Below are 26,885 nucleotides of genomic sequence, written 5' to 3'. Positions count from 1 at the left end.
GGCAGGCTTCAAGCCTGCACGTTGCACCTCTGGCTTTGCATCCCCCCAACTGCTCCCCCTCCATCCGAGGGGCAAAGGGTGCAAAGCCCCATGGTGAGGCTGGGCTTTGTCACCTCCTGCTGGGGCAGCATTTCTCGAGCTTAGAGTCCATTTCTGGGGGCGAGTTCCATGTCAAAGCCCGTTCGTTCAGCCCCGTGAGCTCCAACAACCCCAAAATGAGCCGACTGCAGGGCTGGCGCTGAGTATTTTGCCCCACAAGAGCCTGCCCTAAAGCATTACTAAAGGCTGTGGGTCTTGGCTGGGTGTTGCTATGGGACAAGTTTAATACAAACAAAATGGTGTTTTAAGCAGCCTGGAAAGCTGCTCCTCCACTGGGGCTCAACTTTATGCTTCTTGCAGTGCCATCTGTGAACCACTTCCCCGTTCCTCCAAACGTCTCCCAGCAAAACTTGATGGTTCTAATATAAGAAACGAGAGTCAGCAAGTCTCCCAAGACTCCCACGTTCAAAAAGGAAAAGGGAAAAAGGAGCTCTGGCAGCAGCAGAACTAAAGAAGCCCATATCTCTTCTGGACAGTTTTCCTTGTGGGGTCTCAGAGCAGATCCCACGTGTTTCCCTGCAATAGGATTTCCCCACAAAGCGCCACTCTCCCTGTTCTCTGTGCAGATGGATTTTGTCCCTTCCCCGCACGGGTGTCTTGTTGGCACCCCTATCCCTCCCCCAGCCACATTAATTCCCCTGCACACCCCTCAGGTTCATACACAAAACCAATTAATTACAAAACTCCGCTGACAGACAGCGCGCTCTGTGGAAGGAGGGCGAGGATGAATATAGCAGGGGATATAAGAAATTAATTAGTTTCAGACAGACGACGTTGGCACCTCCAGTCAGCCTGATTTATTTCCACGGCTGCACTATTTTTGGCAAACTGCAAATGTTTGCCTCAATCTAAAGCCATAAATAGCCGGGAATGGAAGGTGAGGCCGCCACTAAAAACATTGTCCCGCTGGAGTGACGGAGGCTGAAATTTCCGGGGCAGCCCGAAGAACGGAGGCGGCCCGGGTTGGAGGAAAAGCTGCGGTGCTCGGAGCTCCCTGCATCCCGGCACCGTTGGCTCCGGGCCGCTGCATCCCGGAGAGCTGCGGGGAGAGCGGGGCTGCCCGACCCGGGGCTGCGGCGGGGAGGAGCCTGAGCGGAACGGAGCGGAACGGAACGGAGCGGGGCGAGCGGCCGGTACCGCACCGTGTAATGCGGGAGCAGCGCTCCGCTTCCAGCAGCGGCACCGACAACGGCACCGCACCGGGTCCAGCAGAGGCAACGCTCCGCTTTTAGCTCGGGCATCGATACACCGTTCTGGTTCCGGCACTAGAACCGACGCCAAAACCGCTCCTGTTCCCGCAGCTCCGGCACCGCTTCGTTTTCAGCACCAGAACCGATACCGACACCGCACCGGCACCGCTTCCAACACCGCCGCCGCTACCGTTCCGCTTCCAGCACCTCCCCGCCCCGCACCCATTCCCGACCCCGGTTCGGCCCCGCAGCGCCGTCCCCGCCCGTCCCCGCACCCCAGCGAGGAAGGAGGAAGGAGGGGAGCAGCGCTGCGCCCGCGGTGCGGTGAGTGCGGGGCTGCGGCCGCGCTCGGGGGGCTCTCAGCCTTTTTCGGTTTGGGGCACGAAGCGGTGGAGGGAGGGGACGCGGTAAAAGTTGGAGGTGGGGGGAATGGGGGGGGAACTCAGCTGCACGCCGAGTGCTGGAGGAATTTCTGGAAGGGATCCCTGCTCGTGTTTTGGTGCTACAAGGAGCCCGATTCAGCCTTTCCTTCGGTGGGGGTTGGGGCGGGGGGTGGGCACGCATCCATCTCTCCGGCCAAAAGTTCCCCCAGTGGGCTGAACCGATCGCTCCTTGAGCTGCATTTCTGGGGCTGTCAGAACGAGCCGTGCCTGTTGCTCGGATAAGTTCCTGGGTGTGCAACGCCATCTCCAGCACCACCCCCACCCCCCCCAGCCATAACCGCAGTCAATGTGTGTCTGTGCCGTGCCTGCCCTGTGCCAGTCCACCTTTAAACTGGCTCTTCTCTCTGCAAAAACAGATGCAATGAGCGTGCGAGGCTGCTGGGCACGGCTGTGGCATTAACTCTGCAAGCAGCAGTCAGGCCTGGGGCTGTCGTGGGGTTGTTTTTATTTTGGGTTTATTTTTTTTGCACTCTGCATTAGCTAAATGCACAGCACGAGGTGTGTATGTGTGTGTGCTGGGGGTTGAGAAGGTGCCCAAAGGGAAAGAGGTCTGAACAAGCAGAGGGCAGAGAGCTGTGCCTGTGGATGAGATACAGAAAAGAAAATGCCTCTTCCAGGACCCTCTTCCTGCAAGGAAATAGGCTCCAATTACCTCCTGCTTGGTAAAGGGGCAGTGTGTAGAGCTTTGGTGTGTGCTGACACAGAGCTGGAATGGGGTAAGTGCACGTGGAGTTTTGCCTGTGGCCTCACATGATGGTGATGGGGCATCTGGGTCACCCCGTCAGCACTGGTTCCTGTGATCCTGAAAAGATTTCCTTGATGCAAACACCAAACCATGCATCCTTTCCTCCCAGGAGTAGATGCAGGCTTGTCAGTGGGATGCGATGTGCTCTTGGTGCAAGAAAAGGAGCAGAGGCAGGAACAGAAGTTGGGAACCTCTGAGTTCATCCTTTCTGAACTGCTTGAAAAAGAGAAGAAATGCTGTGGCTAAAGAGCGGCGCTCCAGCAGTCTGCCTCTGCCCTTGGACCCATCCCTGCATCCCCACGTCTGAGTTCACCATCTGTTAACACTTGACCTTGCTTTGTTCACACAGCTTTGCTCCCCAAGCTGTGTAAAGCCCTGGGACGGTGGCAGAGACGGGCATGGAAGCAGGAAAACACTTGTTTCAGAGCTGGGAGGGCCCCTTGCACCAAAACAAGCACTCTTTGTGGTCCCTTGAATGGACCCTTCAGACAGGCAGTGCTGAGCAGTGACAAAGAGCAAAGTGGTGGTGTCACATATTCATGCATTACAGGTGACTGAAATGCAGCAGGCGTGCCCTGCTGTTCTGAATCTGCAGCTCCTGCTTTTCGTACCCGTTTATTGCCGTGGTTCTGCGTTGCTCATCGCAGCTGGGCACGGAGGTGGGTTCTGCTTTCTGGTGCTGCCGCTGTCACTGAACAAGATAGATGACAACAGCTTCGTTTTGCATCTGGGAGAAGTGGAGAGGCGAAATGATTTGCTCCAGGTGCTGCAGAATTTTGCTCTGAGTCCATGAGCATCCCTCCTTTGCTCCCTTGACTGAGGGAGGCAGAAACTTGTGTATTTGCCTCATGTATGCATTCAAACATCACTGCTGCAGTTTCCACTGAAATTATCCCTTAAGCCTGGGCTGCTGGAGAGAAATCACTGCCTAGCCATTCCTTGTAAACCCTGAGACATTCCTCTGGCTTCCTCACAGAGCTGAGGTTTGGGCCAGGAGCTTTGAGAACCTCCAGAAAACCTGGGACACGTGTTTGGAGTCGTGTCCAAATAACCAGAGGAGTTTCCAGGAGGGTTTATGCACTGTAAAGGCCTCCCACGCTCTCATTCCATGCTGAGCTGAGGCGAAGCAGCATCTCCCTGGCATTGGCAGCAGGGCAGGGGTCCCTGGGCCAGCTGCAGAGTTTGGAGTGAGTTTTGCTGTGGGTAATTGGTGCACTGCAACTCCGAGAGGTCAATCACCTCTGCCACTGCTGCACAGCACAGGCTCGGTTTACGTCCATACAGGCAGAAAGACAAAAGGTCTGTGCTTCCAGGGGCCCCTGCTTGCAACAGGCTCTGCCCATGCAGGGTTATGCAGGATTTGCTTTTCTCCCACTTAACTCACTTCTGTTTGTAGAGGGAAAACCGACAGCAGAGAGAGCGACCTGTTGATGAATGCAGCCCAGATTACAATCTAGCCAACAATTAACTTTGCAGAGTCGAACTGTAATCAGACGAAGCATCTTTTGCTCTCTGTCTAATCCAGGTTTCTTTTCAGGTAGCATTGTGCCTGCAGCCAGTGCTGCTCAGCTGGTTGTTTGCTCAGCCTCTTGCAATCCTGTGCTGCTTTGTCTGGCCTGCGTGGCTCAGCCAGGGGCAGTGAAGGGCTGAAATTGTTTTCAAGCCACAGAGCAGAGCCTGCAGAGATGGCTGTGGGTTCATCTGTGCAGCTGACGCGGCTTCAGCATCTCATCTCCCCTGTTCTTTCTCTGCCTCTCTCCTTTCTGAGGCTTAGCCATGCTTTATCTGCAGTCACAACCAGAAAGCTGTGTTCTCTTACCTTCTGGGTTTTCTCACTGCGTTAGGAATGAGCTCCAAGCCACCACAGCTAAGAGCAGATCTTTGCAGGCAGCCCAAGTTCTCCCCATTCTTGCAGCGAAATGCCCACAGATCTCAGCCCCACTGATCCACCTGAGCAGCAGCTGGGCTCTTGTTAACATTCCCTCTTGTGCTGGATGTGTAATGACCCATGGTTTTAAGAGTGCAAGCTGTGATGTGGGAGGGAGCTCCAGGCTTTGGGGTTGGAGTTGTTGGAGTTGGCTGTGTTCCTATGCCCCCATTTGACGCCAGGCTCTGCCCATGCCACGCTGGGAGGATAAATAGCTCAGAAGTGCTCCTGCTGTGGAACTGGGGGCTGTTGGACCTGCTGTTTTCCAAGATTAATGCTCATTGCTTTTTTTGGGAACCAGATCCCCCAGGGCAGCTCAGGTGGAGGTGTTTCAGAGCATCTCTGGCTGCACACACTGCGTTGAGCCCCATGCTGTTCTTCCCTTGTATCTCCCCTTGCAGACTGAAACCGAGGGCATTCTGAAGCAGAGGCTATTTCTCACTGCTGCCTTTTGCACCCTTGATCCTCAGGGCCAACGTAATGAAAATCATATATTATCCAAGGAGCAAATTGGTGAGACAGTGCTGTCGGTGCCTGGTACTGTGGGAACGTGCAGGGCTTTGCTGCTTGTGGTGCAGAGAGGAGGAAGTAAACCAGGATGGAGAGGGATGAGATTTGCTGCCCTGTCCTCAGTGCATGGGGAAGAGATGCTATCTTTGTTCGATCCATTGAATTATTGGATAAGTGCTAACCTTTGCTGGAACCACTCAGGGCTGTGATTTATGAGCCCTATTGGGTGTAGCTTCAAACCCCTCGGTGTCTCCATCTCCCCCTCTTCTCCCCAGCACTGTCTGCTCCTGAACTGTGCTGCTGAGCATCTCAGTCTCATACATGTGGTGTACGAATGGGAGCCTGAGCTCTGCACCTGTGAAAATACACATGCATCAAGATCCATCTGGGGGGTGTTTTTCTGGCATGGAACATCACCTGGAGGTTGGATTTATGGCATGGCTTGAAATGTTTGGAGGAATGACTCACGGGCTGTCAGATCATGCAGTGCTGGAGCAAATGCCACCAATGTGCAGGTGCTGGAGGCGGAGATCCTGCTAGCAGTGGTGCTTTGGATCCTTTCAGTGTTGCAGGCTCTATAACTGGTTTGAAGGGCGCTGCAGCAGCGGAGGTGACCTCTTTTCACCCAGGAAATGTCCTCCCGTTGCATCTGCCCCAGTCAGGAGGTTAAACTCCTCTCTGCCATGCTTCACCAAGCACTCAAGTGGTGCAAATCAGCACTGATTGCTGCAGTCAGCCCTCAGCAGCACAGTGCATGGCCCTTCTGTCATCGAGCATCACAAATCCCCTCATGTTTCATAGCAGGGTTGAACACTTAGGTGAGTCCTGCCCCATCCCCATCCCTCTCATCCCCATCCATGGGGTAATGGCCAAATCCACGGCACAGCTGGTGGTGAAGTGCACGGCTGTCCTGCAGCAGGCAGCAGTCGGAGAGGTGAGAACTGCCCCTGTGTTACTGTGGGCTGAAAAACCTTTCTGGCATCCGTGCCTCAAATTGAAGCAATGATTAAAGCTGTAAGGAAATCTGCATTCAGCCTAAGGCACGTCGTGCTCCTTCTGCTACGGATGTTCCCAAGGGCTGGTCAGCTTGTAATTATTAACTAATTACTGCAGAATAATCACAGTGCCACAGCACGTAGGAGGTACAGGCAGTGTGGAACACGCTGTGTCTCACAAATCCCAGCCCTTTCTCATCTGTCCTTTGTATTTTGCCCATACCATGGGGTGGTATCTGATGGCAGCAGTGCAATGCAGTGAGGTGGCCTGTGGCTGCAGCTTGGTGGTGGCATTTGGGGGACTGAAGGGCAGTGTTCCCTCTGCAGGAGAGCAGCCGTGGCCACGAGGAGGGCTTCCTTGGCAGGATCCTGCTTGGAGGTGACCGCATCCAAAGGCAGATCACAGGCTTGCCCCTACAGTGAGAGCACTGATGTTGTGTGTTGTGGCAGCAGCCACAGGAGGGAAATGAGCAGCCCTGGGGATGAAGGGCTCTGTGTGTCCCAGCAGCAGGTTGGGGGCAGGCTGCTGGTGGTGTCACACCGTGGGGACTGCCCATGGTGGCACATGTCCCGAGCAGAGCTGCACATCCTTTGGGGTCCCATCAGACCCAGGGGACCATGCAGAGCCTGTGGCACTCCTCCCTACTGATGGGGCCACGGGCCAGCACAGCACTGGTGCTTTCCCCTTTTTAGAAGAAGAGCAGAGTCTGGAATGCTGCTTATCACAAGGAAACCTCAGCAGAGCCACGCTGTGCTGCAGGCACTTCCATCCCAGGGTTGCTTCCAGCTGCCCTGCTCCGAAGAGCCACAAGGTTTGCTTTTCCACTTGTTTTATCACTGATTCGAGGCAGAAAACTTCTCTGTGTGGGTCTGAGTGCTTCTCAGCATCGAGAGCTGCTGCTGTGCCCATAGCACAGGGTCGTGGGCATTTCCTATGTGCAAGAAGTGCAAAGGTCCAATGGAGCCCCTTCAGTTCCACGAGAACACAGCACCGTAACTGCAGGAGAAAGCACTTTTTTATCAAGTACCATTAGCAGCATGTGTTCTATTTAAATCCTTAATCCCTTCCAATCCCTCCTTATTAACGATTAATTGTGCAACTAATCGCGCTATGATAGCAGGGTGCGGGCGCAGGTTGTTGTTGTGCACACTGCAATGTGAGGGAGGTAAGAATCCAGCCGTGCACTCAGCTTGGCTCATGTGCGGGCCAGACCTCCTTTCCTGTCCCTTCAGCTCTCAGAGTTATGATCCTTTCTTATCTCGAAGCTTATCAGCTCGTGGGGCAGGAGAGGAACAGAACCGAATGCAGCCAGTGAGCTTTGAACGCTGCTGGGCTGCAGCCCTTCATCCCGCTGAGCTCAGAGTCCCCTTGGCTCAGTGCCTGAGCACAACGTGGATCTGTGGACGTGGTTTGATGGGGGGCTAAACCAGAATTGTTTCAGGATGTGCTCCCATGGCCCCCTCCCTGCACTCGGTGCTTGCAGCACCCATCTCTGCACAGCAGCATCCAAGCAATGGGTCCAGCTGTGTGTTTTTTCCTTCACGAGGTCCCTCCCTCCTTCGTTCCCTTGATCTCTGCAGGGCTCTGTTATCTCCCCCACTTCCCAAGGCTGCTGCAGGAATGCTCAGAGCTCACAAGGACACCGGAGCGGTGAGTCTGTGGGAGAACAGCCGTGCTTTGGAAGTGGGGCAGGGAGTGAGGAGATGGATGGGAGTGAGAAGATGGGGCTGGAGAAAAGAGAACCGTTCAGGGTGTTGAAACCTACCGACTCCATTGCTCTGCCTGCAGTGCTGATGGTGACACTGTGACTTTCAGGGCGCCGTGCTGGGGCTTGGCTTGCCAAAGCAGACGTTATTTACAGTTTAACAAGGAACAAGGTTTATCTGAACAGCGTGTGCTCGCCGAGTTCCCAGATAGGCATGAAATGTTGCCCTCCATAGGGAAGTGAGCAGAAAGCTGCGGGCACCAGGGCGTGCTTAATCTATTTCTATCTATGCCTGGGATGCAGGCAGGTCCGGGTTGGGTTTAATGGGATCATGTCATGGTGGTGGGAAGGTTCCTCCAGGAGGTGCAGAAGGACAGTAGGTTCCTGCGGGGCAGCACTTGAGTGGAGCAGGAGCTCTGCACGCCTCGCCTTGGGATGCTCAGTGCTTCCGTGCTATTCCTGCCCTCTGCATGGCCTCAGTGCTGGTTTTCATGCTGTTGCCCAACCCCGGGCTCTTTGCAAAGTGGAAATGCTTTGTGTGCAGAAATCGGGAGCTCTCGTATCAGCACAGAGATCTGAGAAGCAGAGGGGTGAAAGGGGCACTCGGCTCCCTCCAAGCAAAAGCTGAATGTTGGAACAGGGAGAGAGCATCAGGGTGAGAAATGCATGCACACGTGTGTGCAAAGCCCTCCGAGGTGCACAACAGGTTTAAGATTAAATAGCAGCTTAGTGCAGCCCTTGGCAGGAAGGGGACTTGCCATGTTTGCTCACTACCTTGCTATCATGTGACCATCCCAGAGCTTTAAATAAAACAGATTTGCAAAGAGTTTTATGTGCCTAATGCTGAGCCGTGGCACTGCTGCTTCAGAGTGTGGTCCTGGGGGGGAACCCAGCTCAGAGCTGTGCTGGAGTGGGGAGAAATAGGTCAGGAGCACCGTCTGCATGCACTTCTTTCTCTGTTGCTGCACAAAGATCTGTGTGAGTGCAGCAGGGAGCTGCATCATTAGTGCCAAGGAGCTCCTGGGTCTGAGTTTGCCACGGTCGGAAGGAGCCTTAATCCCTCCGAAGCTGTTTGCACAGTCCCTGCAGCTCCTCCTCCCATTGCTGGGTGGGCAGAAAGTGCCTGACCGGATGCTGGAGGCATGCAGAGGGGTGCAGCTATCTGCAGCAGGTGAGGGCTGGGCTGTTTGGCAATGCAATGCGTTGGAGCAGAGCAGAGCTCCTGGAAAACGCGTGGCAAAGGGCTGAGCTGTGCGTTGCTTTGGGCGCTGGTGGTGCTTCTTAGAAACGCTGCGCTTCTGTTTGTGTTCAAGCCGTTTCTCTGGGAAGAGAGATCCTGTAACAGCATGGGCCCTTTGCATGGCTTTTTGCAGGGATCCGACCCTTCCTTCAGCCCTCCACCTATTTGTTGCTGCTCCTTTCTGTCCCCCCCTCCCTCCCCGTTTCTCCTTGTGCCAGAGGTGGCCGCATTTCTCAAATTCCACGCGGTTATCGGGTGTGCAGGGTGTGTTTGCTGCTTCCCTAAATAACCCCTCTCAGAATGCTTGCAGCCATTCCCTGCACAGCTGCAGGGGCAGCAGCTCTGAGCCCCCTCCCCAATGATGAGGCCGTGGGTCATGGGAAGGAAGCTGCAGTGTTCTCTGTTAGGCAGGGAAGGCTTCCCCTGCTCCCCCTGTGCTGCTTTCCAGGAGCTCTGGGAGTTGTGTGTGGGCTGAGAAAGGAGGGAAAGCTCTAATTAAGGAAGAAGAGGGGGAAAAAAAAAAGAAGAGAATAAGGAAATGGTAATTAAGAAGCCAGCAGACCCTATGCACCCTTTGGGGAGGGAATGCAGGTGTGCCCTAATGCAAGGGATCTTCTCCCATAGGGTTCCTCAGAAGCTTGGTGCTCCCTGAGCATCCTTCACCCCCATGGTCTGTGCCCTTTTTCCACGTCCATGCTGTGCGTCCTGGTGCTCCTGAAAGGCTGAATGGAGAAACAGAGTCACAGAAGATGGGGGAGGATAACTCAATACCCTGCAGCAGCGCTTGGTCTGTCGGAGGATGGGATGTGCTGATCTGTGGGGCAGGGGCAGTACCATAGGGCTGCTGGCACCTTCCAACACAGCGAGAGCATTGAGATGCTGCAGTGCACGCAGGCCACTGGCACTCTGTTGTGGCTGCAGCCCAATGCTGGACACTGCTCTCAGGTTTTGCTCCAGCAAGGAATAAACACGCAGTGTTTTGTGGCAGCTGGAATAATGTGGGTTGTTCTGGTGCCTTCCTGGGAGCTGCCCTGATCTCACCACGGGCCGGGCAGAGCTGAGAGCATCACGCAGGGCTGTGGTGTGGCAGGAGTGGAACAAACCCCTCTGTGTGCCCTCATTACTGGGCTCCTTGTTGGGATGGAGACAAATGGGAGTGGAGCTGCAAGCAGAGCAGCTTTGCATCCCACAAGAGTCCCATCGCCAAGGAGAAGGGAGGAAGGATGCATCACCATTATTTACACTGAGGGCAAAGCAATGCACGCTGTGAGCTGGATTGGAAGCCAGTCTTGTGCATTTGCTGCAGGATCATTTCTCCTCCCAAATCTCCTTTGAGAAGAGAGGACAGAAAACTCCTGGCTGCCGTCATCGCATTCCTGGTGCTCTGCATTTCTTGTATTGGCTTCTGTGATTACAGGAGAGGAAAAGATTGCAGCACAAGGGTGGATGGATGAACTCCCTGGGGACCCAAAGCTCCATTTCCAATTCTGTCCAGCACAGTGGCTGCTGTGGGATGATGGCTGTGCTGCTTGCTGCAGGGCTGCTGCAGGCTGGTAGGAACTGATTGTGCTTCCCTCCTGCAGGACCACCACCTCCTGGTGCAGGGCTTTGCTCCCTGCGTGGGGGAAGGGAAATGCTGGAGCTCCAACAGAGCTCAGCAGCAGGGAGGAGCTGGGAGCTCTGTGTGATGGGCAGGGACTGCTGCCTGTCCCAGGGTGCAGGGCTGTGCTGGCCCCTGGAGCAGTGAATGAAGGATCTGGGCTGTGCTCTGCTCTGCAGCATCTGCTGTAGGGTGGGAGCAGCCTGGAGAGGATTCCACGCCAACAGCTGAGCAATCCATTAGATGGTGGGGGGCTGCTTTCTTTCCCTGCCCCACTGGATTCCCAGCTGCTGCAAAGCATGCAGCATCACCTTTCTGCATGTCAGCACTGCACTGCATCAGTGCTGACTGTTGCCTTGCTATGTGAGGTAAGGAGGGCCACGTCCTCACCTGGCTCCTGCACACGCCGTCTGCTCAGCCCCATGGCCACGTGTGGCTCTGCATGATAGAGGTGTTTGCTGAGCAAACAGGGCTCTGCCAGCAGAAGTCACCATTTCCCCTAAGTTGTTTCCTTGTTTGTGGAAAGGAATGGTTACTTGCAAGCCCAGCAGTGTGCTGAAGGAGGAAGGAGAGAGCTTCATATTGAAGCTGTGCCCAAAATACGTGGCTCTGAAGTTGTACAGAGGAGAGCTGAAGAGCTTTGCTGTACAAAGAGAAGCGATCCATGTGTACAGCCCCATCCCCAGTGCCTAGGGGAGCACTTTGCTGAACACATCACTGCAAGTGCAGCAAATACAGCTTTGAAAGCAGTGCTTAAAGAACTGTTCACACCCAGTCTCAGTGACGTGATTCGTTTTCCTGACGGGATGCAGCTTTGGGCCCTTTGAAGTGTTTTAGTTACTATCTGCCTGTGTTACAGCAAATGCAGATCATTCACGCTGCTGGCTTTCATCCTGGCTTTTCTTCCTGGCCAGCCTCCATCCGGGGTGATTTCATTTCTGCCTGTTAATGCCTGAATTCCTTCGTGCTGTTTCAGATCACTGCTCCCCTCCTCGCCCCATCCCAGGGATGGTTGCAGCTCAGGGCTGCTCCAATTCCCGGGTGATTTGAGGCTGTAAAACGAGGGATGTCATTGCTTTGCTTAGCGAGCATCGCCTTCTTGCAGGAAGTCACAAAGTGCCCACACTTCCTTTAGTGCCCTGCTGCCAAAATTGATGGGATGCAGGCAATGGCAACCCGTTCTTCCTTTGAAATCCATAGTGTGGGAAAGGGCCGGGCTGCTCCTGCAGCTGGGCTGCCCTTCTCCTAGGGGAAACACAGTCACAGGTTGTCCCTGGTGGGGGGACAAAGCCACCTCCCATCCCATATGGGGTCAGGGTGCCCTCCTGCCTGCAGGGCTGGGAGCAGGGATGTGGGATGCAGTGCACTGGGGGGAGGCGCATCCCAACTTTGGGGCACCTCGTGGCCACCCAGGGCAGGGTGAGCTCGACCAAAAGCCCCGCAGCCTCCATCTGTCAAAGCCTTTCCCATGAACCCCATCAGCAGATGCCAAGTAGGTCCAGGTGAAGCTGGAAAAAAAACAGTGCCAATTACGCAGAGCCATAAAGATAAGGAGCAGCCCTGCGCATAGCAGGAGATGCAGCCACTGCTATTTTTACCCCACCCTGCTTCCTCTCCGAGGAGGTTTATATTTAGCAGCTGCTGGCAGGGAGGGAAGGATTCGGGGTGATCTGGAGCATCAGTTCATTGCTCAGGTGTTTGTCTTCTAAAGCTTTGCTACCGTCAGAGAAGGACGAGCAGAGAGGGGAGGAGATGGAAAAAGCCATTTCCCTCACCCGCTTCTTCCTCCACCTCCAGGTGGAATATCTGGGTTATTCCCTGTGTTTTCCCTGCTCCTGGAGCTGTGGGTTGTTGTGTGGTGCTCAGCACTTTCCCCATTCTCCAGGTCTTGCTGTGTGGTGTGTTGTCCTGGCTGTTCCCCTGCCAAGAATTTGTCCCAGTGCTGTGGGCTGATTGCTGTCAGTGGGCATGGAAGTGATGGAGGGGCTGCAGCATCCTTCACTGAGGGGCAGGATCTGTTCTGCCTGGAGGAGATGAGGCTCAGGGGGATCTGGTTGATGCCTACAAGAATCTGAAGGGATGGTGTCAATAGGACGGGGTCAGACTCACCTGTTGGTGGGCTCCAATGAGAAATGGGCACAAACTGAAACATTGGAAGTCCCATCTGAAGGTGAGGTGAATCTGGATCGGGCTGTCCAGAGGGGATGTGGAGTCTCTTTCCTTGGAGATACATCAAAACCGTCGGGATGTGATCCAGGATGATGTGCTGTGCTGAGCAGGGCTTGGGTGATGTGACCTCCATCGATCCCTTCCAACTTCAGGCCGTGAGAAAAGCATCCTTTGTTAGTGCAGCATTCATTAATGTCAGCATCTTGGTCATCAAAGCAGGTCCCTGCAGTGCTGAGAAAACATTTAACTGGCTGATGGATGTGCCTAGCATCCTCCTTGCTCACTTTGCAACTCCAAACAGCCTCACACCTCTCATCCCACCCCCAGCCAAGCAATGCATCCTGCCTTGATTCTGGGCACACTGATCCTTGGGCTGTAGGGTTTTGCATCCCTAAAGGTGTGCGAGGAGTGGGGTGGCTGAGTCTGAGTGGTCCAGGTGAATCCCAAGGATTTGGAGGAGGAGGCCATGCCTCGAAGCACTGTTTGCATTGCTGATGGTAATCTTTTAAGCTTTGGGATGCCAGCATGTCAACACAAGTGTTCCCGTTGCCCTGGCGACGCGATGCATCGGCTCTGTGATGCTGTGTCTGATCGCATCAGTCTGGAATGCAATCACCAGGGTTTGTGCTGACCAGCCTGGGGTGGAGGGGGGCTGGGGGCTGGCAATTGGGCCACCCAGGAGCAGGAGTGCCTGTTTGGTCCCAAGGGCTGAGTACCCCCTTATTGCCCCCCCCCCCAGAGCCCAGCAGGCAGGTTAAGGTTAGGATCTGCAAGGAGGGACCTCCCTGTGTTGGGGAGACACTGATGTCTGCAGGTGCATTCTGTTTGCTGGGAGCAGGACTGTGTGTTTCCACCGTGCTACAAAATGCATGGGGGGAGAGCAAGGCTGGTGCTGCAGGGCTGTGTGCTCCCACTGTACGATTCCACCTGGTGCTGTGTGTGAGCCTGAAGCAGGCAAGCAAGGTGGGGGATGCCGAGAGCGAGCTGCTCGTGTGGCTGCTCAGTGAGCTGTGCCACGTGTCCCTTAAGGGTTTTCTTCATTTAAGGGTTTTATGGCTTTAATCAGATCTCTGGCTTAAGGAGATCCCGGTGCCTCACATCCCACATCCCAGGATGTGAGTCAGTGGGAGCGTGCTGAGCTCGGAGCATCACCCTTTTTTGGGACCCCCCCTGTTGGTCCAGCTCCCCCCAGCACTTTGGGAAGCTTTCTTTTCCCACCCTACAACCACTTCTTTCCCCTTCCCTGCAGGTCAGGAGGTAAAATGAACAAGATGAAAAACTTCAAGCGGAGGTTCTCACTCTCAGTCCCTCGGACGGAGACCATCGAGGAGTCGCTGACGGAGTTCACAGAGCAGTTCAACCAGCTCAACAACCAGAGGAATGAGGGTAAGGGGTTGGGAAAGCAGCCTGGAAAGCTGCTGCCCCACTGCCTGGGCTGCTTACCCCATGGAGGAGTTAAATCTGCTCTGAAGAGAGATTTATACCCGCAGAAGGAAAGGAGGAGGGCAAGGTGTTTGCACAGGGGGATGACACATCTGTGGTCAAGGTGGGGAATGTGTGAAAGTGGGGGATGCCCTCCCCCTGCTGGACCCACAGCTTTCTCCTGTCCTGGTGCAGGATTCAAGGCGTCGGGTTCAGAGCAAGGCTGGGCAGGCAGAGAGCTGCAGACAGCAAACCTGGTGGAGCCGGGCTGCATTCCCCCAGGGGGAGCAGAGTGCTGCGGGTTCGAGGCCAAAGTGCCTGCAGTATCACATCGTGTGCTTTGCCACCTCCTCCCAAAGCAGCCCTGACATGGGTTCATGTGTCAGTGCTCTGGGCTCTGCTCAGGACGTGCTGGTGCTTTTTTTTTTTCCCCTCGTCCTGCAGCCACAATTGCTGCAAGCAGGGGCTGAGGCCGTGATGTAACTGCCTGGCACTTGTGCCTGTCCCAGCAGGGAGAGATGGGCTCTGCTTCAAAGTGGAGATGCAGAGGCTGATTTGAGCTGCCTTTCCTCTCTCCTGCAGCTCATGCCACTCCTCAGATCCCCGCAGACACCCCAGCTGCCCTCAGCAGCATCACTTCACACCCCTCCCCTCGCACCCCAGCAAACAGCTGGGGCTATAATTAGACTCAAGCCCTTAATTAGATGTGTAGAAGCCGTGGGGATAACATGGTGCAAGGCTCATAAAGCCACGGGTGCTGACAGCTGCTGCTGCTGTTACCCCCTGGGGCTGCTGGGCGCTGGGCTGGCTGAGCCTGGGCTCATTACCTGTGCTGTGCCAGCTGAGCTGCTGGAGAGGCAATTTCCCTCTTCTTCTGCTTTAATGAGCCTTTGGTCACAGCACTTCCTTTGCAAACCAGCACGGGCAGCAGCTGCCTGTCCTCTGCCTTTCGGTCTCTCTCCTGAAAGAGGTGGGGAAGAACCAGGGCAAAGCCAAAGTTGGCTGTGCTGGGGCTGAGAGCACTGGGCAGAGGCTGGGCCGGTGCTTGGCAGTGCTGTGATCAGATTGCCCTGCATGGAGCTGGGGATGCAGCAGAGTATGGGAGCCCCCTGCCCACAGCCCCACGTTGGAGCTAAGCCCTCTGCCACAGCCGTGTGCACACTGCTCCTGGTGATGTTCCTGGGATGTTCCTTGGGATGTAAACACCCCCAGAAGTCATCTCCACGGTGCCCCTAATCTCAGCCATACACCTGACCCATCTCCTGGCTTCTCCCTATGGCCAGGAATGCTTCACCCACAGATCAGCACCAGCATCAGTTTGGGTTTGTTTTTTTTTTCTTTTCTCACCTCACACAGCAGCGTGTGAAGCTGTTTTGAGGTTTCTGTTTTCCCTCCAGCATCAGAGCTCATAGGCTGTCAACACTCTTGGGTCACAGCAGCCTCTGCTTGGGTGTCTTCAAGTGTCCCCAGGGATGCAGAGTCCAGGAGATGGGATGCTCCAACAGAGCATGCAGTGCCTCTGGCAATGGGAAAAGATGTGGACTTCCCATGGGTTGATACCTACCTCCTCCACTGGGGTGTGGAGGGGGATCCCCAGCCCTGTGTTCTCCATCCTCCCATTCTCAGGGCCCCACTGCCAGCCATGAGGGCTGGTAAAGGGAGGTTTGGGGAAGCAGAGCCAGCAAATGGAAAAGCAAACAGCTTCCTGGCGTGGGCACATCCTGACCCAGGCAGTGTCACCCTGGGGAGTCCAACGCAGCCACAGGGTGTCCGATGTGCCCCCATGCTGTCACACACCTCCATTGTACCACAGCCTTTCCTTGGGTAGAAGAAGAATCCTGGGCTAAGGAGAGCTCTGGGCAGCATCTGATCCTTGACGAGGGCCTGCACCATTTCTGAGTCTTCAGAGGCCAAACAAGGGCTCGTGCAATGGCGTAAATCAGAGTTAAGCCTGGCCGTCAGAGCACAGGGATGTAAAGCAGCAATGCTGTGTGGGAGGAAGGAGGATGGATGACCCACGATCCGAGCGCTGCCCTGCCTTGAAACAGCTTTAGGAGGAGAGCTCATGCTTAGCAAAGTAATTAAAAGTTCTGAGCCGTGCAGGCAGCAAAGGGTTCTGGCCCTTTTTCCTTGGGAGATCAAAGCTTGTTTTGGCAGAGGCAGTGTTTAAATATATTTATATTAAAAAAAGAAAAAGGAAAAAAAAAAAAAAGGCAGAAGCAGCTGCCGTGTCTGCGGTCTGCCTTTAATTTGCTTTGATATCCCATGCAGCCTCATTACTTGCAGGGTGTCAGAGCTCACAGTGATCCACACAAAATGCTGAGCAGAATGGAGCAGAGCCCTGCATTTGCACACCTGTGTGCTGCTGCTGCTGCTGGTGGAGGTGGCACTGAGGGTGGGTGCAGACACTGCTCTTATTTGCTGCTCCTGGGGCCAGGCTGCATCCTTGGACGTTGGATCTGTGTGCTTAAGGCCCAGCACAAGTTCACCCAAACTGTCTCTTAAAGTGGATGAGTTGAACTACGATCGTTCTGATGTTGCTTTTTGGTTTTAGTTCAGATGATTTGCTTAGGACAGGAGCAAGGTGAAAAGGGTTGATCTAGCTTAAGTGATCTGTGCTACCTGTGCTTAGTGCAAGGCAGGGTTCTGAGCTGTGCCTGCACAGATGGCCAGAAAGGGACAGGGACCAGAGCCCTGCAATGCTCCTGGGGGAAGGGGTGCTTTGTGCCTCCCTGCCCAGCCCTCCAGAACCTCCTGGCATGATTTCAGCTGCTATCAGCCCCATTGGCATGGGCTGCACCCCTGCTATGGGCATGGGCTCTCTGTAGAGGACACCCCATATCCCTTAGCTCACAGATCCCCTTGCATACAGTGACTGTGGCAGGAAACTGCATTTTTTCTCAGGTCACTTGCCTGTCACCTCTCATCCATCAGATGAGCGATGAGCAGCCAGATCCCAGCCCTCTTGCAAAAGCCAGCCATCCCCTTCCATCCTCAGCAATGAGATCATCTCTGGCTGCAGAGCACGCGGGGAATGGAAGCCCAAATCTGCATTAGATACAGAGAAGGATGGCCTTCATTCCAGCACTCCCAGTTAGCTCTGCCTCCTCTCAAACGGCCCCTCTGAAAGCAGCCCCTTGTGAATGGGGGAAATGCACTTCCAACCAATCAGCCATTAATTACCCAGTGGGAAGACGTGTGAGCCTCAAGCTGTAGACCAGGGGGAGCTCAGTGCCTCACTTTACTCTGTTTGGTTGGGTTTTTTTTGCTCCTTTCTGGGTTCCTTGGGCTTGATGTGGCTTCACACGTGGAGTCCCATGAGAAGAGTGACTTTCAGAAGCCGCTTTGGTTTTCAAGGGAGCTTCTGTGTTGCTGTGTGTGGCTGAGTGCAGCAGTGGAGGAGGATGGGAAGGGACTTCCTCATGGCCCTGGAGCATCTCTGGACCTCCCTGCTCTTCTCTCTCCCTGTTCCCCAAAGCAAAGCGTTCCGCACCTCTGCTGCCTCCCAGCAGCTCTCCCTTCTTTCTCTTTGTCTTCAGACCTGGCCCAAGGGCACTTGCAGCTGGGACACCTGGGCAGGGACATCGGAGCAGACCCCACGGCCATCTCCTCACCCGACACAGAGGGTCCATCCCCCATGGCCGTGCGTTACCGCAGCAGCACCCAGCGCCGCTTCTCCACAGAGGCAAGTGCTGGGGCGAAGGTCCCGCGGGCGTCACCCCGGTTGCTGCCCCATTGCCGTCATCACTCTTCCTTTCCCTGAGTGTTCTCCTCACCTTCCCCCTCTGCAGGATGTCAGCAAACGCCTCTCCCTGCCCATGGACATCCGGCTGCCCCCCGAGTTCCTGCAGAAGCTGCAGATGGAGAGCCCAGAGTTCCCCAAGCCGCTCAGCAGGATGTCACGGCGGGCATCCCTTGTAAGTCACAGCACAGCATCTTGCTTTGTGCATACGAGGTGCGTGTGCTGATTGCCACCCAGCCATTGCTTCCCTCTGAGCAAGCTCCCTTGCTCTGAGACACACACAGTGCAAATCCCTTTCTGCACGCTCATTCCCTGTGCATACACACACCTGTGCACGTGCACACATGCACCTTTCCCCGTGCTACTCCTACATTTGCAAATCCCCAGCCTGCATATTGCTCACCTTGCACACACCTGGCTTCTCTCCCAGCCCTTCACCTTCCAGGGAAGAGGAGGTGGGGAACCTCCCACGGTGCTGCAAGTGCTGGAGCCTCTGCTGATGGAAATGCAAATGTGGATAAATAATGAATTACCCCTTGCATTAATGCTGACGTTTCAGTTTCTTGACTGCAGAGCATCAGCATATGTAGGAGCAAAAACACAGTGCCCTGTTTGCAAATTGCAAAGGCACACATCCTGCTGCCTGGGAGTACACACGGTTACGGTGGTGAGGTCTCAGCAGCACCTTCAGATGTGGCACTCCTGTTTGTGAGGAGGGAGGAGAGGAGAGAATGGCAGGAGCTGCAGTTTGCCTGCTGGCTTTGGGTCCTTCAGTGCTGCTGCCATGGGATGTGAGTGACCCCAAGTGACCGAGGCGGTGTCCCTGCAGAGCTGCAGTGTGAGGGATCTGCTAGGAGGGCCTTGCAGTTGTTGCCCATCACTGGGTACAGACAAGCAGGTCTCAGCAATAGAGCAATGAGTCCCAGTTCCAAACGGGGAAATGTCTCTTTCACACTTGACTGGAGGAGCACACAGAAGCAAAGGGAGTTGCAGCAAAGGGCAGCATGTAGGGAAGCACTCAAGAAAAGGGCAGGGCTTTGCCACAGGGTCCCATCATGCTGCTCTGACACAAAGGGCATCAGCTGCTGCAGTTGGCTGCTATGGTGTTCTGATGGGTGTGCACAGGATCCGTGCAGGACGTGATGGATTGTCCCCATAACAATCCCCTCCTGCTGTTCTCCATCCAGCCCAACACTGGTGAGATCCGTCCCAGTGATGTTGTCCTTTTTCTCTTGCAGTCGGATATCGGGTTTGGGAAGCTGGAGACCTATGTTAAGCTGGACAAATTGGGAGAGGTAAGGAGGTGCTGAGACCCCAGCGAGGATTCAAAGGAAGTTGGAAGGATTACCATAAATCACAGAATGGAAATCATGGGCTCCGGCCCTTTAGCTTCCAATGACCCTTCCTGCAGATGTTACAGAGCACATCCCTGTTGTGCCACCCCCACAACGGGGCAGCCACCCGCTCACCCCTCATGTCCTCTCTCTCCCTGCAGGGCACTTATGCCACTGTCTTCAAGGGACGCAGCAAGCTGACAGAAAACCTGGTGGCACTGAAGGAGATCCGCCTGGAGCACGAGGAAGGGGCTCCATGCACCGCTATCCGGGAAGGTGAGGCCTTGGGGGGGATGGGGAGAGGGGGAGAGGCTTTTCCTGCCCCCAGCCCTTGGGGATGTCCCAACCTGCTGCCTCCTGTCCCTGCAGTGTCACTGCTGAAGAACCTCAAGCACGCCAACATCGTGACCCTGCATGACATCATCCACACGGAGCGCTCCCTCACGCTGGTCTTCGAGTACCTGGTGCGTTGGTGAGATGCTGGGGTTCTGACTGGGGACAGGGGAGGGAGGGAACTGAAGGCTGATGGATGCTCCTCGTTGCAGGAAAACGACCTCAAGCAGTACCTGGATAACTGTGGGAACCTGATGAGCGTGCACAATGTGAAGGTGAGTCGGGCCTGGCCGTCCCTATGGGCGTCCCCGGCTTTGTGGGGTCTCCCCTGGCCCTGTGTTCTTAAGACAGCATCGTGGTGCCCACTGCCCACCCCCTGTGCCCCCCCCCAGATCTTCATGTTCCAGCTGCTGCGTGGCCTGTCCTACTGTCACGGGAGGAAGATCCTACACCGAGACCTCAAACCTCAGAACCTGCTCATCAACGAGAGAGGGGAGCTTAAACTGGCCGACTTTGGTACGTGGGGTGGGGAGGGCAGAGCACTCATGGTCCCATTGGGCAAACACAAGGGCTTAGCTGCCCTTGGGGCGGGGAGGGGGACCCCATAAGCAGCCTGGGACATAGTTCTCCAGCAGTGATTTTTAATGTGCTGGGGTTGCATGGCTGTTTTCTACCCGATTGAGAGCATCTCTGCGCAGTGCTGTCCCATCCCTGAGCCTCTGCCCTGGGGAGGATGCAGCACTGCAGGAAGGTGCAGCTTCACATCCCTCCCTCCACCTCCAGGCCTCGCCAGAGCCAAGTCGGTGCCTACCAAAACGTATTCCAACGAGGTGGTCACTCTGTGGTACCGACCCCCCGACGTCCTGCTGGGATCTACCGAGTATTCCACCCCCATCGACATGTGGTGAGGCTGAGCGGGGCGGTGGGTTGGGGTTCCCGTCCATCCCATGGGATGGCGCTGCTCACACCGTGGGCGCCGGGTTCTCCACGGCTTGTTCTCTGTGTCCTCTGCGGTTCCATCTCTTCAGAGCCGGGTGGACGGGCACAGATCCGCATCCTGGAGCCCATTTCCCCCTGCCCTGCCGCGGGGGGTGGTGCGTCCCACGACTTTCCCCTTTCTCTGATGCCGCTTTTCCACCGCTGCCGTAGGGGCGTGGGATGCATCCACTACGAGATGGTCACCGGACGGCCCATGTTCCCCGGCTCTACGGTGAAGGAGGAGTTGCATCTCATCTTCCGGCTGTTGGGTGAGCGTGCTGCCGTGCCCCGAGCGCCCGCGGGAGGGCAGCGGTGACAAAGCAGAGCGCTGCGCTCCGGGACCGAGCGCTGAGCGCGGCGTTGCCGCGTGTATCCCCAATAAGGAGCAGCGCTGGGATGGTGAAGCTGTTGTTCCCGCAGCCGGTGACCACGTTCCTCTTCCCCCCTCTCCCTCCCTCCCTCCCAGGAACGCCGACAGAAGATACCTGGCCGGGGATAACGTCCAACGAGGAGTTCAGGGCGTACAACTTCACGCAGTACCGAGCGCAGCCGTTAATCAATCACGCCCCGAGGTATCCTCCCTCCCTCCCCTCGCCCCCCAGCACAGATCCGGAGACATAGGGCAGCCTGGCACTGCTCCGAAATGGGAGCCAGGGGCACTGGGTTCATCTGCTGGATGTGATGCTGAGCACAGCTGTGTGGGGGAGGTCCCAGTTCTCTGCACACCTTTGCCTTTTGTTGATGATTGCAACGGCCCCCAGGTGTGACAGTGCTCCAGTTTGTATTTCTTTCTTTTCTCAGGTTGGACTCGGATGGCATTGACTTGCTGATGAACCTCCTCCTGGTAAGCAACAGCGAGGTGCTGGTGGATGGCAGAGGGGTGCATTGCGCTCACCCTGATTTTGGGGGCAGGGAGAGGGGCTGTGACTGCAGCATAAGCCCTATCCACACAGCTGCTGGCCCAAACCCACTGATGGGGTCCCAGCTGTGCACTTTGGTGTGAGCAGGCACTGCAAACTGCATAATTGCCTTTCTCTGGGCCTTTGTGCAGTATGAAGCCAAGAGCCGGATTTCAGCAGAGGTGGCCCTGCGGCATCCCTACTTCAAAAGCCTGGGGGAGCGGGTGCACGTCCTGCCTGACAGTAAGTGTGCATGGCCCCTTCACCTGGGGGCATGGAGCAGCACTACAGAGGGCACAGCCAGCTCTGTGGTTGCTGCTTGCCTTTGCTTGAGGGCTCCTGCAGCAGGGTGGGGGGGAGAGCAAGGAAAAACTTGGGGCAGGCTGGTGTAGAGCAAGAGGAACGCAGTGCTGCGCTGCCATCCCTGCTGGCGGTGGCTCGGCCAACTGACCTGGTTCTCTGTCTGCTCTCCCAGATGTCTCCATCTTCTCTCTGAAGGAGATCCAACTTCAGAAGGACCCTGGCTACCGAGGCTCAGCGTTTCAGCAGTCAGGTAGGATGGGGGCAGCGTGCTCTCTGTGTGGTGCCATGGATCCTGCTGGCACCTCTGGGTACCCACACAGGGAAAATTCGGACCTGCCCCGTGCTTCAGTCCCTGTCTCACCTATCTGACCCATCTCTCTCTCTCTTCCTCAGCCCGAGGGAAGAACAGGAGGCAGAGTATATTTTAAACCCGGACCTCATGTTCCCTTTGTCACCATGGAGATCAGTGCACTGAGAAAGGAGACAGCGGTGCGCTCCTACCCGCCCCACCGCGTCGCTCAGCCCAGCAGGACGGAGCTGATGGCTCTCCCCACATCCCCCAGCAGCTGGTGGCAATGGACCTGTGGCCTTTTTCCCCTCTCGTTCTCATGTTGTTCCTATCAGCTGCCACCCCTTGTGCAGCTGCTGCACAACCCTCCTAGGAGCGGGGTCCTGCCCTGCGCTGGGGGAGCTGCTCGCTGCCTGTGGGGTTGAGCTGGGTGCAGGGAGGCTGTGAGAGCACAGGTTGGGGTCTGTGAAGCAGGAGCTGTGGCTGCATTGCATTCAGCCCAGGCAGGCAACATCCCACTGCTCAGACAGCCTGCGTGCAGCCCCATCCCACTGAGAGCTGGGCATCCCCCAGCCTGGCACCAGAGGACTGCTGCTGGAGCACCAGCCCTGGGGCAACCCTCCCTGCTGTGCCATTGCTTCTGCCTCTGTAACACCTTCATCTCTGCCCATTGTTGGTACCTGAATCCTGATGAGGGCGGAGCGACCTCACTCACCATCCCCTCTTCTTGCCACCGTTGTGTTCCCCAGTTCTGATGCCATCACAAGACGTGGGATGTGATTCCCAGAGTGATTCCCGGCTGTTCACAGGAGCCTGCAGCTGAACAGAGCCCTGCAGCATCACTGCACCCCAATGCTTCGCACTCACCGCAGTGCATTCCCCACCTGGAGGACGAGGGAGAGGTGCCAAACCTCCCCAGCTCAGCTGCAGGGACCAGAAATAGAGCCACAGAACAGCAAACCAGCCCTCCCCACGTGTAGCCAACATCACACCAAGCAGCCCTGGCTCAGACCCACGCCGCAGGACCGAGGGGCACACTGTGCTGCCAAGGGCTGCTCCTGAGGCATTTTAACTGGACCTTGCCAAAGCACTCGATGGAGGATGTGCCGATGTCCCAACCTGCCAGCATCCCAGGACAAGCAGTGCTCAGGGGACACTAACTGTGCCCACACCGCTGTTTCTCCGTGGAGAGGAATTGGAACTCTGTTTTCCCCCTGCAAATGCAAAGCTGGAGGAGAAAAGGAGGAGAGCCCAGGGTTCTCCAGCGCTCAGTGCACCGCACTCTGCGCTCCTCCTGTCAGCCCAAAGCTGTTAACTTGGGTTTGTCCTAGACAAGCATCCAGACGTCTGCATTGTTTGAGGTTTGCCCATCCCTGCTCGGTTCCTTTCTCAGTATGTCCAGCATACAGCAGGCTGAATAGTTCATTAATTGTTTCCATTTGATAGGGAAGAGCACGAAGAGCCATCAGCCACCAGTGACGCTCTGATGTGAGGGTTGGGCTGCGCCTGGTTCCCTGCACCCTGCTTGGGCTGCACAGGGCTTTTCAGCAGTGGGGTTTACAAAAGGAAGCGCTGAGCTCACGTTGTCACCTTTCCTTTCATTAAGGTGTTTACATTGGGATTTTTCTGGGCACGATAGGGATCTGTGGTGCTTCCCAAGGCACCGAGGGCACGGATCTGGGCAAGTCCTGCTCTTGGGAAGCCACGACAGGACGTGCATAACCTGTTCTGGCTTTACCAGCCCCGTGCCCTGAGGCTGTCATGGGCACAAAGCGTGCCAGGGCACAGGAAGCTTTGCTGATCCTTCAATGGGAGGGCAAGGCAGAGCTGTGGGACACGGGGCTCTGCTCACTGCTGCTTGGCAGAACCCTTGGGAACCAATGTCCCCATTGGGAACCAGTGTCCCCATGAGGCAGACATCTCCAGGGTGCAGCAAGGTGACCCACGGAACAGTGAGCACGCAGACAGCTCTGCTTTATCTGCAATCAGATAAGGAAGACAAAGAGTCTGCTGGCTGCTGTTTGCTCTTTCACAGCCTTTGCCTTTCCTTCTCCAAGACAGGAGATCTTTGTGTGGAGGCACTATTATTTATTTGCCCCGTGCATGACCAGCAGGCTGCGTTTCAGATAACCCCTTTTGTTCTGCTGCTTTTCATGGGTATTGGATTCCTATTCAGGAGGGTGATAAAGTGCATAAATATTTGGTGCCCCGTTGAGCAAGCTGTGATGTGTGCACTGCTGCTGTGCGTCCCGATGCCGAGAGAGGGAGGTCAGCAAAGTCCCCCCCTGCACAGGGTCAGCATCCCATGAGGGTATGGGGTCTGTATGGGTTTAGGTCAGCATCCCACCACGTTGCAGGCTCCATATGGGTCCAGATCAGCATCCCACAGGAGTACGAGATCCATATGGGTTCCTGAGGACTGCAACCCCCCAGTGCTGGGGATGGAGACACGCAGTGAGCTCCCAGCTCTGCCCAGTGCTGGAGCACCAGCTGCTCAAAGCAGCGCTGATGAAAACACTGCAAATGTCTGTGGCTTTCTGGAATTTATTTTCTTTTCCATTTTGTGGCACCCAGCGTGGTTTGGGAGCTGTTGTTTTGTCTTCCAGGCATTATTTTCTTGCATTTTTTTTTTTTATTTTTTCCTACCAGTTCTGCCTGCACACTGGGGAAAGGCTGCATTGCTTTGTGCACTCAGCAGCTCCGGTCTGCGCGCCGCTCCTGCTGTGGTTTTGTGTTTCCATCAGTCAGAATTGAAGGCAGCACCCCTCACTGCAGTACAGGTGGGATGCATCACAGGAACAGCTTCAGCCCCGTGTCCTGCAGCAGGAAAAACGTGTCCCAGAGTGCTCAGGTTCCCACTGTGAGCATCCCCTGGTGTGCGCCGTGCGCAGGATCCCGATGGCCGTTGGATGAATGGAAGATGTGTTTTAAAAGGAGTGTTTTTAAAAGGTTTATTCAAAAACAAAAGCAATTTGTTTGTTTGTTTTATATGTATATATATAGAAAGAGAGGAAGAAGTTTTTTTTTTTTTTCTGGAATAAATGGAAAGGTGCAAAGCAAAAAGGAATAAAAGGCTGCGCCCATCGATCAACCACGTGTGTGTTTCATACAAAGACTTCAGTCGTTGCACGTCAGCTGTGGCATGGGCCATCCTGAGGCTGTGCTTCTGTTACAGCCGTGCTGTGAGCGCTCCGCAGCCAAAACTGGGCAATGAGCTGTGTTGCCTGTGGGGTGTTTGGATGCGATGTGATTTTGCTCTCTTCTGTTTGGGAGGAGAAGGCTCTGTGTTGACCCAGAGTGAGTTTCCTTCCCTGTGACCTTTAAGAAGGCCAAAACCGAGCGCCGGAGGAGCTGGAGCACAATGGGAACGTGTTCCTGCAGTCCCTTACGTGGATCCTAAAGCCCTGAACAAATATTGCCATAAGTTAATCAGGCTGATAAAAGAGCTCAACTGCGCCCGGCCCAAGGTTGCAAAGTGACTCAAGGGCAATGCCAGGGCATGGATGAGGGAGTGCTGTTCCCCAGTGCTTTGGCACCTGAAAGTCCCTGGGATTGGGGCTATTCAGCGTGGCAATCCCCTGTAGGTATCACTGCTCTGTGGCCCTACAGCCACTGGGGAGATGTGGGAAGGGCCTGAAATGGGGGAGCTTTGGGGCTGCGGTCCCTGGGCTGCCCCTAAAGCAGCACCCATCTGCCTGAGTCACAGCGGGGCCGGGCAGCACAGGGTTTGCTCCTCCCTCATCCCATAGCACTGGGGAATGCAGCCAAGCAGCCTCAGCCACATCCTCCACCCATAGGCACGCCACAGCCGGATGCACCCGGATGGCACCAACTCATCCCATAGGGCATCCTCGTGCCCTGCAGCCTTGTGTGAGCCCCTCTCCGGCTGCACCACGGCTCTTTTGGGGCTCTCAACGTTCCCAGGTGTGACCCAGAAGGGCTCTGTACTGCGTTGGCACAGTGCAGGAGGAAGCCCTGCTGATCCCAGCCCGACTGGACTGGGTGTGTGGGGTGATTTCAGTTGGTAGGAAAACACGGAGCGCTTCCTCCTCCCCGACACGTGTCTGCACTGCACCAAGAGCTCTGCAGTGTGCCTGACCTCACAGCAGTGCCAGCTGCTCTGCCTTGCACTGTGCTGGCACTGCTGGCTGTGCTGTGCATGGGCTGAGCACCTCCTCGTGTTGTCCCTGCAATGCTTCATCCCAGAGCATCCTAATAGAATCACAGAATGGGTTGGAAGGGACCCAAGGATCATGAATCTCCAACCCTCCTGCCACAGGCAGGGCCGTCAACCTCCACATTTAATACCAGGGCCCCGTCCAACCTGTCCTTAAACACTTCCAGGGTGTAGAATAGAAGTAATACCAACACAACAGCTAACACGAGCAAAGCCTTCCTTAGGGAGCAGTCACACCAAAGCAGAACAGACCAAAGCAAAGAAGCAATTACTCCACTGGCCAAACAGAACCAGGTGATTTGATGAGAAAAATGGGGAAGAATGTGTGAGCACACAGGAAGCAAAAAGCATTCCTCAAACCCTGCTCGCATCCCTTTGAGCAGCACCAGCTTGGAGACGCTGCTGCTCAGCAGTTCACTCATTCACTCTGCACTTTGCAGAGAGGAGGGTGTTTAATTCATTGCAAGCACAACATTGGCTTCAGTTTGGAAAACAGCCCAAAATGCCTCTTCACAAAGCTAATTCTGGTCGCACACACTCAGAGCCCCACAGCTTGCATTTTTATGAGCTCCCTCTGTGGATCTGTGGAAGGATCTGTGCGTTCTTGTGCTGACAAACCCACCCACGCTGCATTTTTTATTTGCAAGCAGATCTTGCATGGTTTGTGTTAGCCCTGATGGAATGGCTTGATATTCCTGGAACCGGCCTGTATGGCATTGCTCTGCAAAGCAGGGCTGGGGGCTGCCATGGGGTTGTGCTGCCATGGGGTTGGGGTGCAATGGCT

The 26,885-nt window shown here is 55.4% G+C and overlaps 1 protein-coding gene across 3 annotated transcripts; it reads left to right on the top strand.

Moving 5' to 3' along the window:
• The first annotated feature begins 776 nt into the window (after nucleotides 1–776).
• On the top strand, nucleotides 777–25,015 carry CDK18 (cyclin dependent kinase 18). 3 transcript variants are annotated; one of them, XM_052697993.1, is made up of 16 exons: nucleotides 777–1,613; nucleotides 13,874–14,010; nucleotides 17,586–17,731; nucleotides 17,838–17,963; nucleotides 19,027–19,083; nucleotides 19,284–19,398; nucleotides 19,492–19,586; nucleotides 19,668–19,730; nucleotides 19,848–19,971; nucleotides 20,239–20,359; nucleotides 20,605–20,702; nucleotides 20,900–21,005; nucleotides 21,235–21,277; nucleotides 21,485–21,575; nucleotides 21,808–21,885; nucleotides 22,029–25,015. In XM_052697993.1, the coding sequence occupies exons 2-16, from the start codon at nucleotides 13,887–13,889 to the stop codon at nucleotides 22,061–22,063; spliced, it is 1,422 nt and encodes a 473-aa protein (XP_052553953.1). In that variant the 5' UTR covers nucleotides 777–1,613; nucleotides 13,874–13,886; the 3' UTR covers nucleotides 22,064–25,015. The 3 variants fall into 3 exon arrangements, with proteins under 3 accessions (XP_052553953.1, XP_052553951.1, XP_052553952.1); XM_052697991.1 differs by lacking the exon at nucleotides 777–1,613 and adding an exon at nucleotides 7,257–7,560; XM_052697992.1 differs by lacking the exon at nucleotides 777–1,613 and adding an exon at nucleotides 8,743–8,786.
• Nucleotides 25,016–26,885: the final 1,870 nt, after the last annotated feature.

This window comes from Tympanuchus pallidicinctus, unplaced genomic scaffold (assembly GCF_026119805.1).
Source record: "Tympanuchus pallidicinctus isolate F22 unplaced genomic scaffold, pur_lepc_1.0 scaffold32, whole genome shotgun sequence".
Classification (NCBI taxonomy): domain Eukaryota; kingdom Metazoa; phylum Chordata; class Aves; order Galliformes; family Phasianidae; genus Tympanuchus; species Tympanuchus pallidicinctus.
Note: the sequence above shows the minus strand (reverse complement) of the source record. Positions and strands in the feature narration are given on the sequence as shown.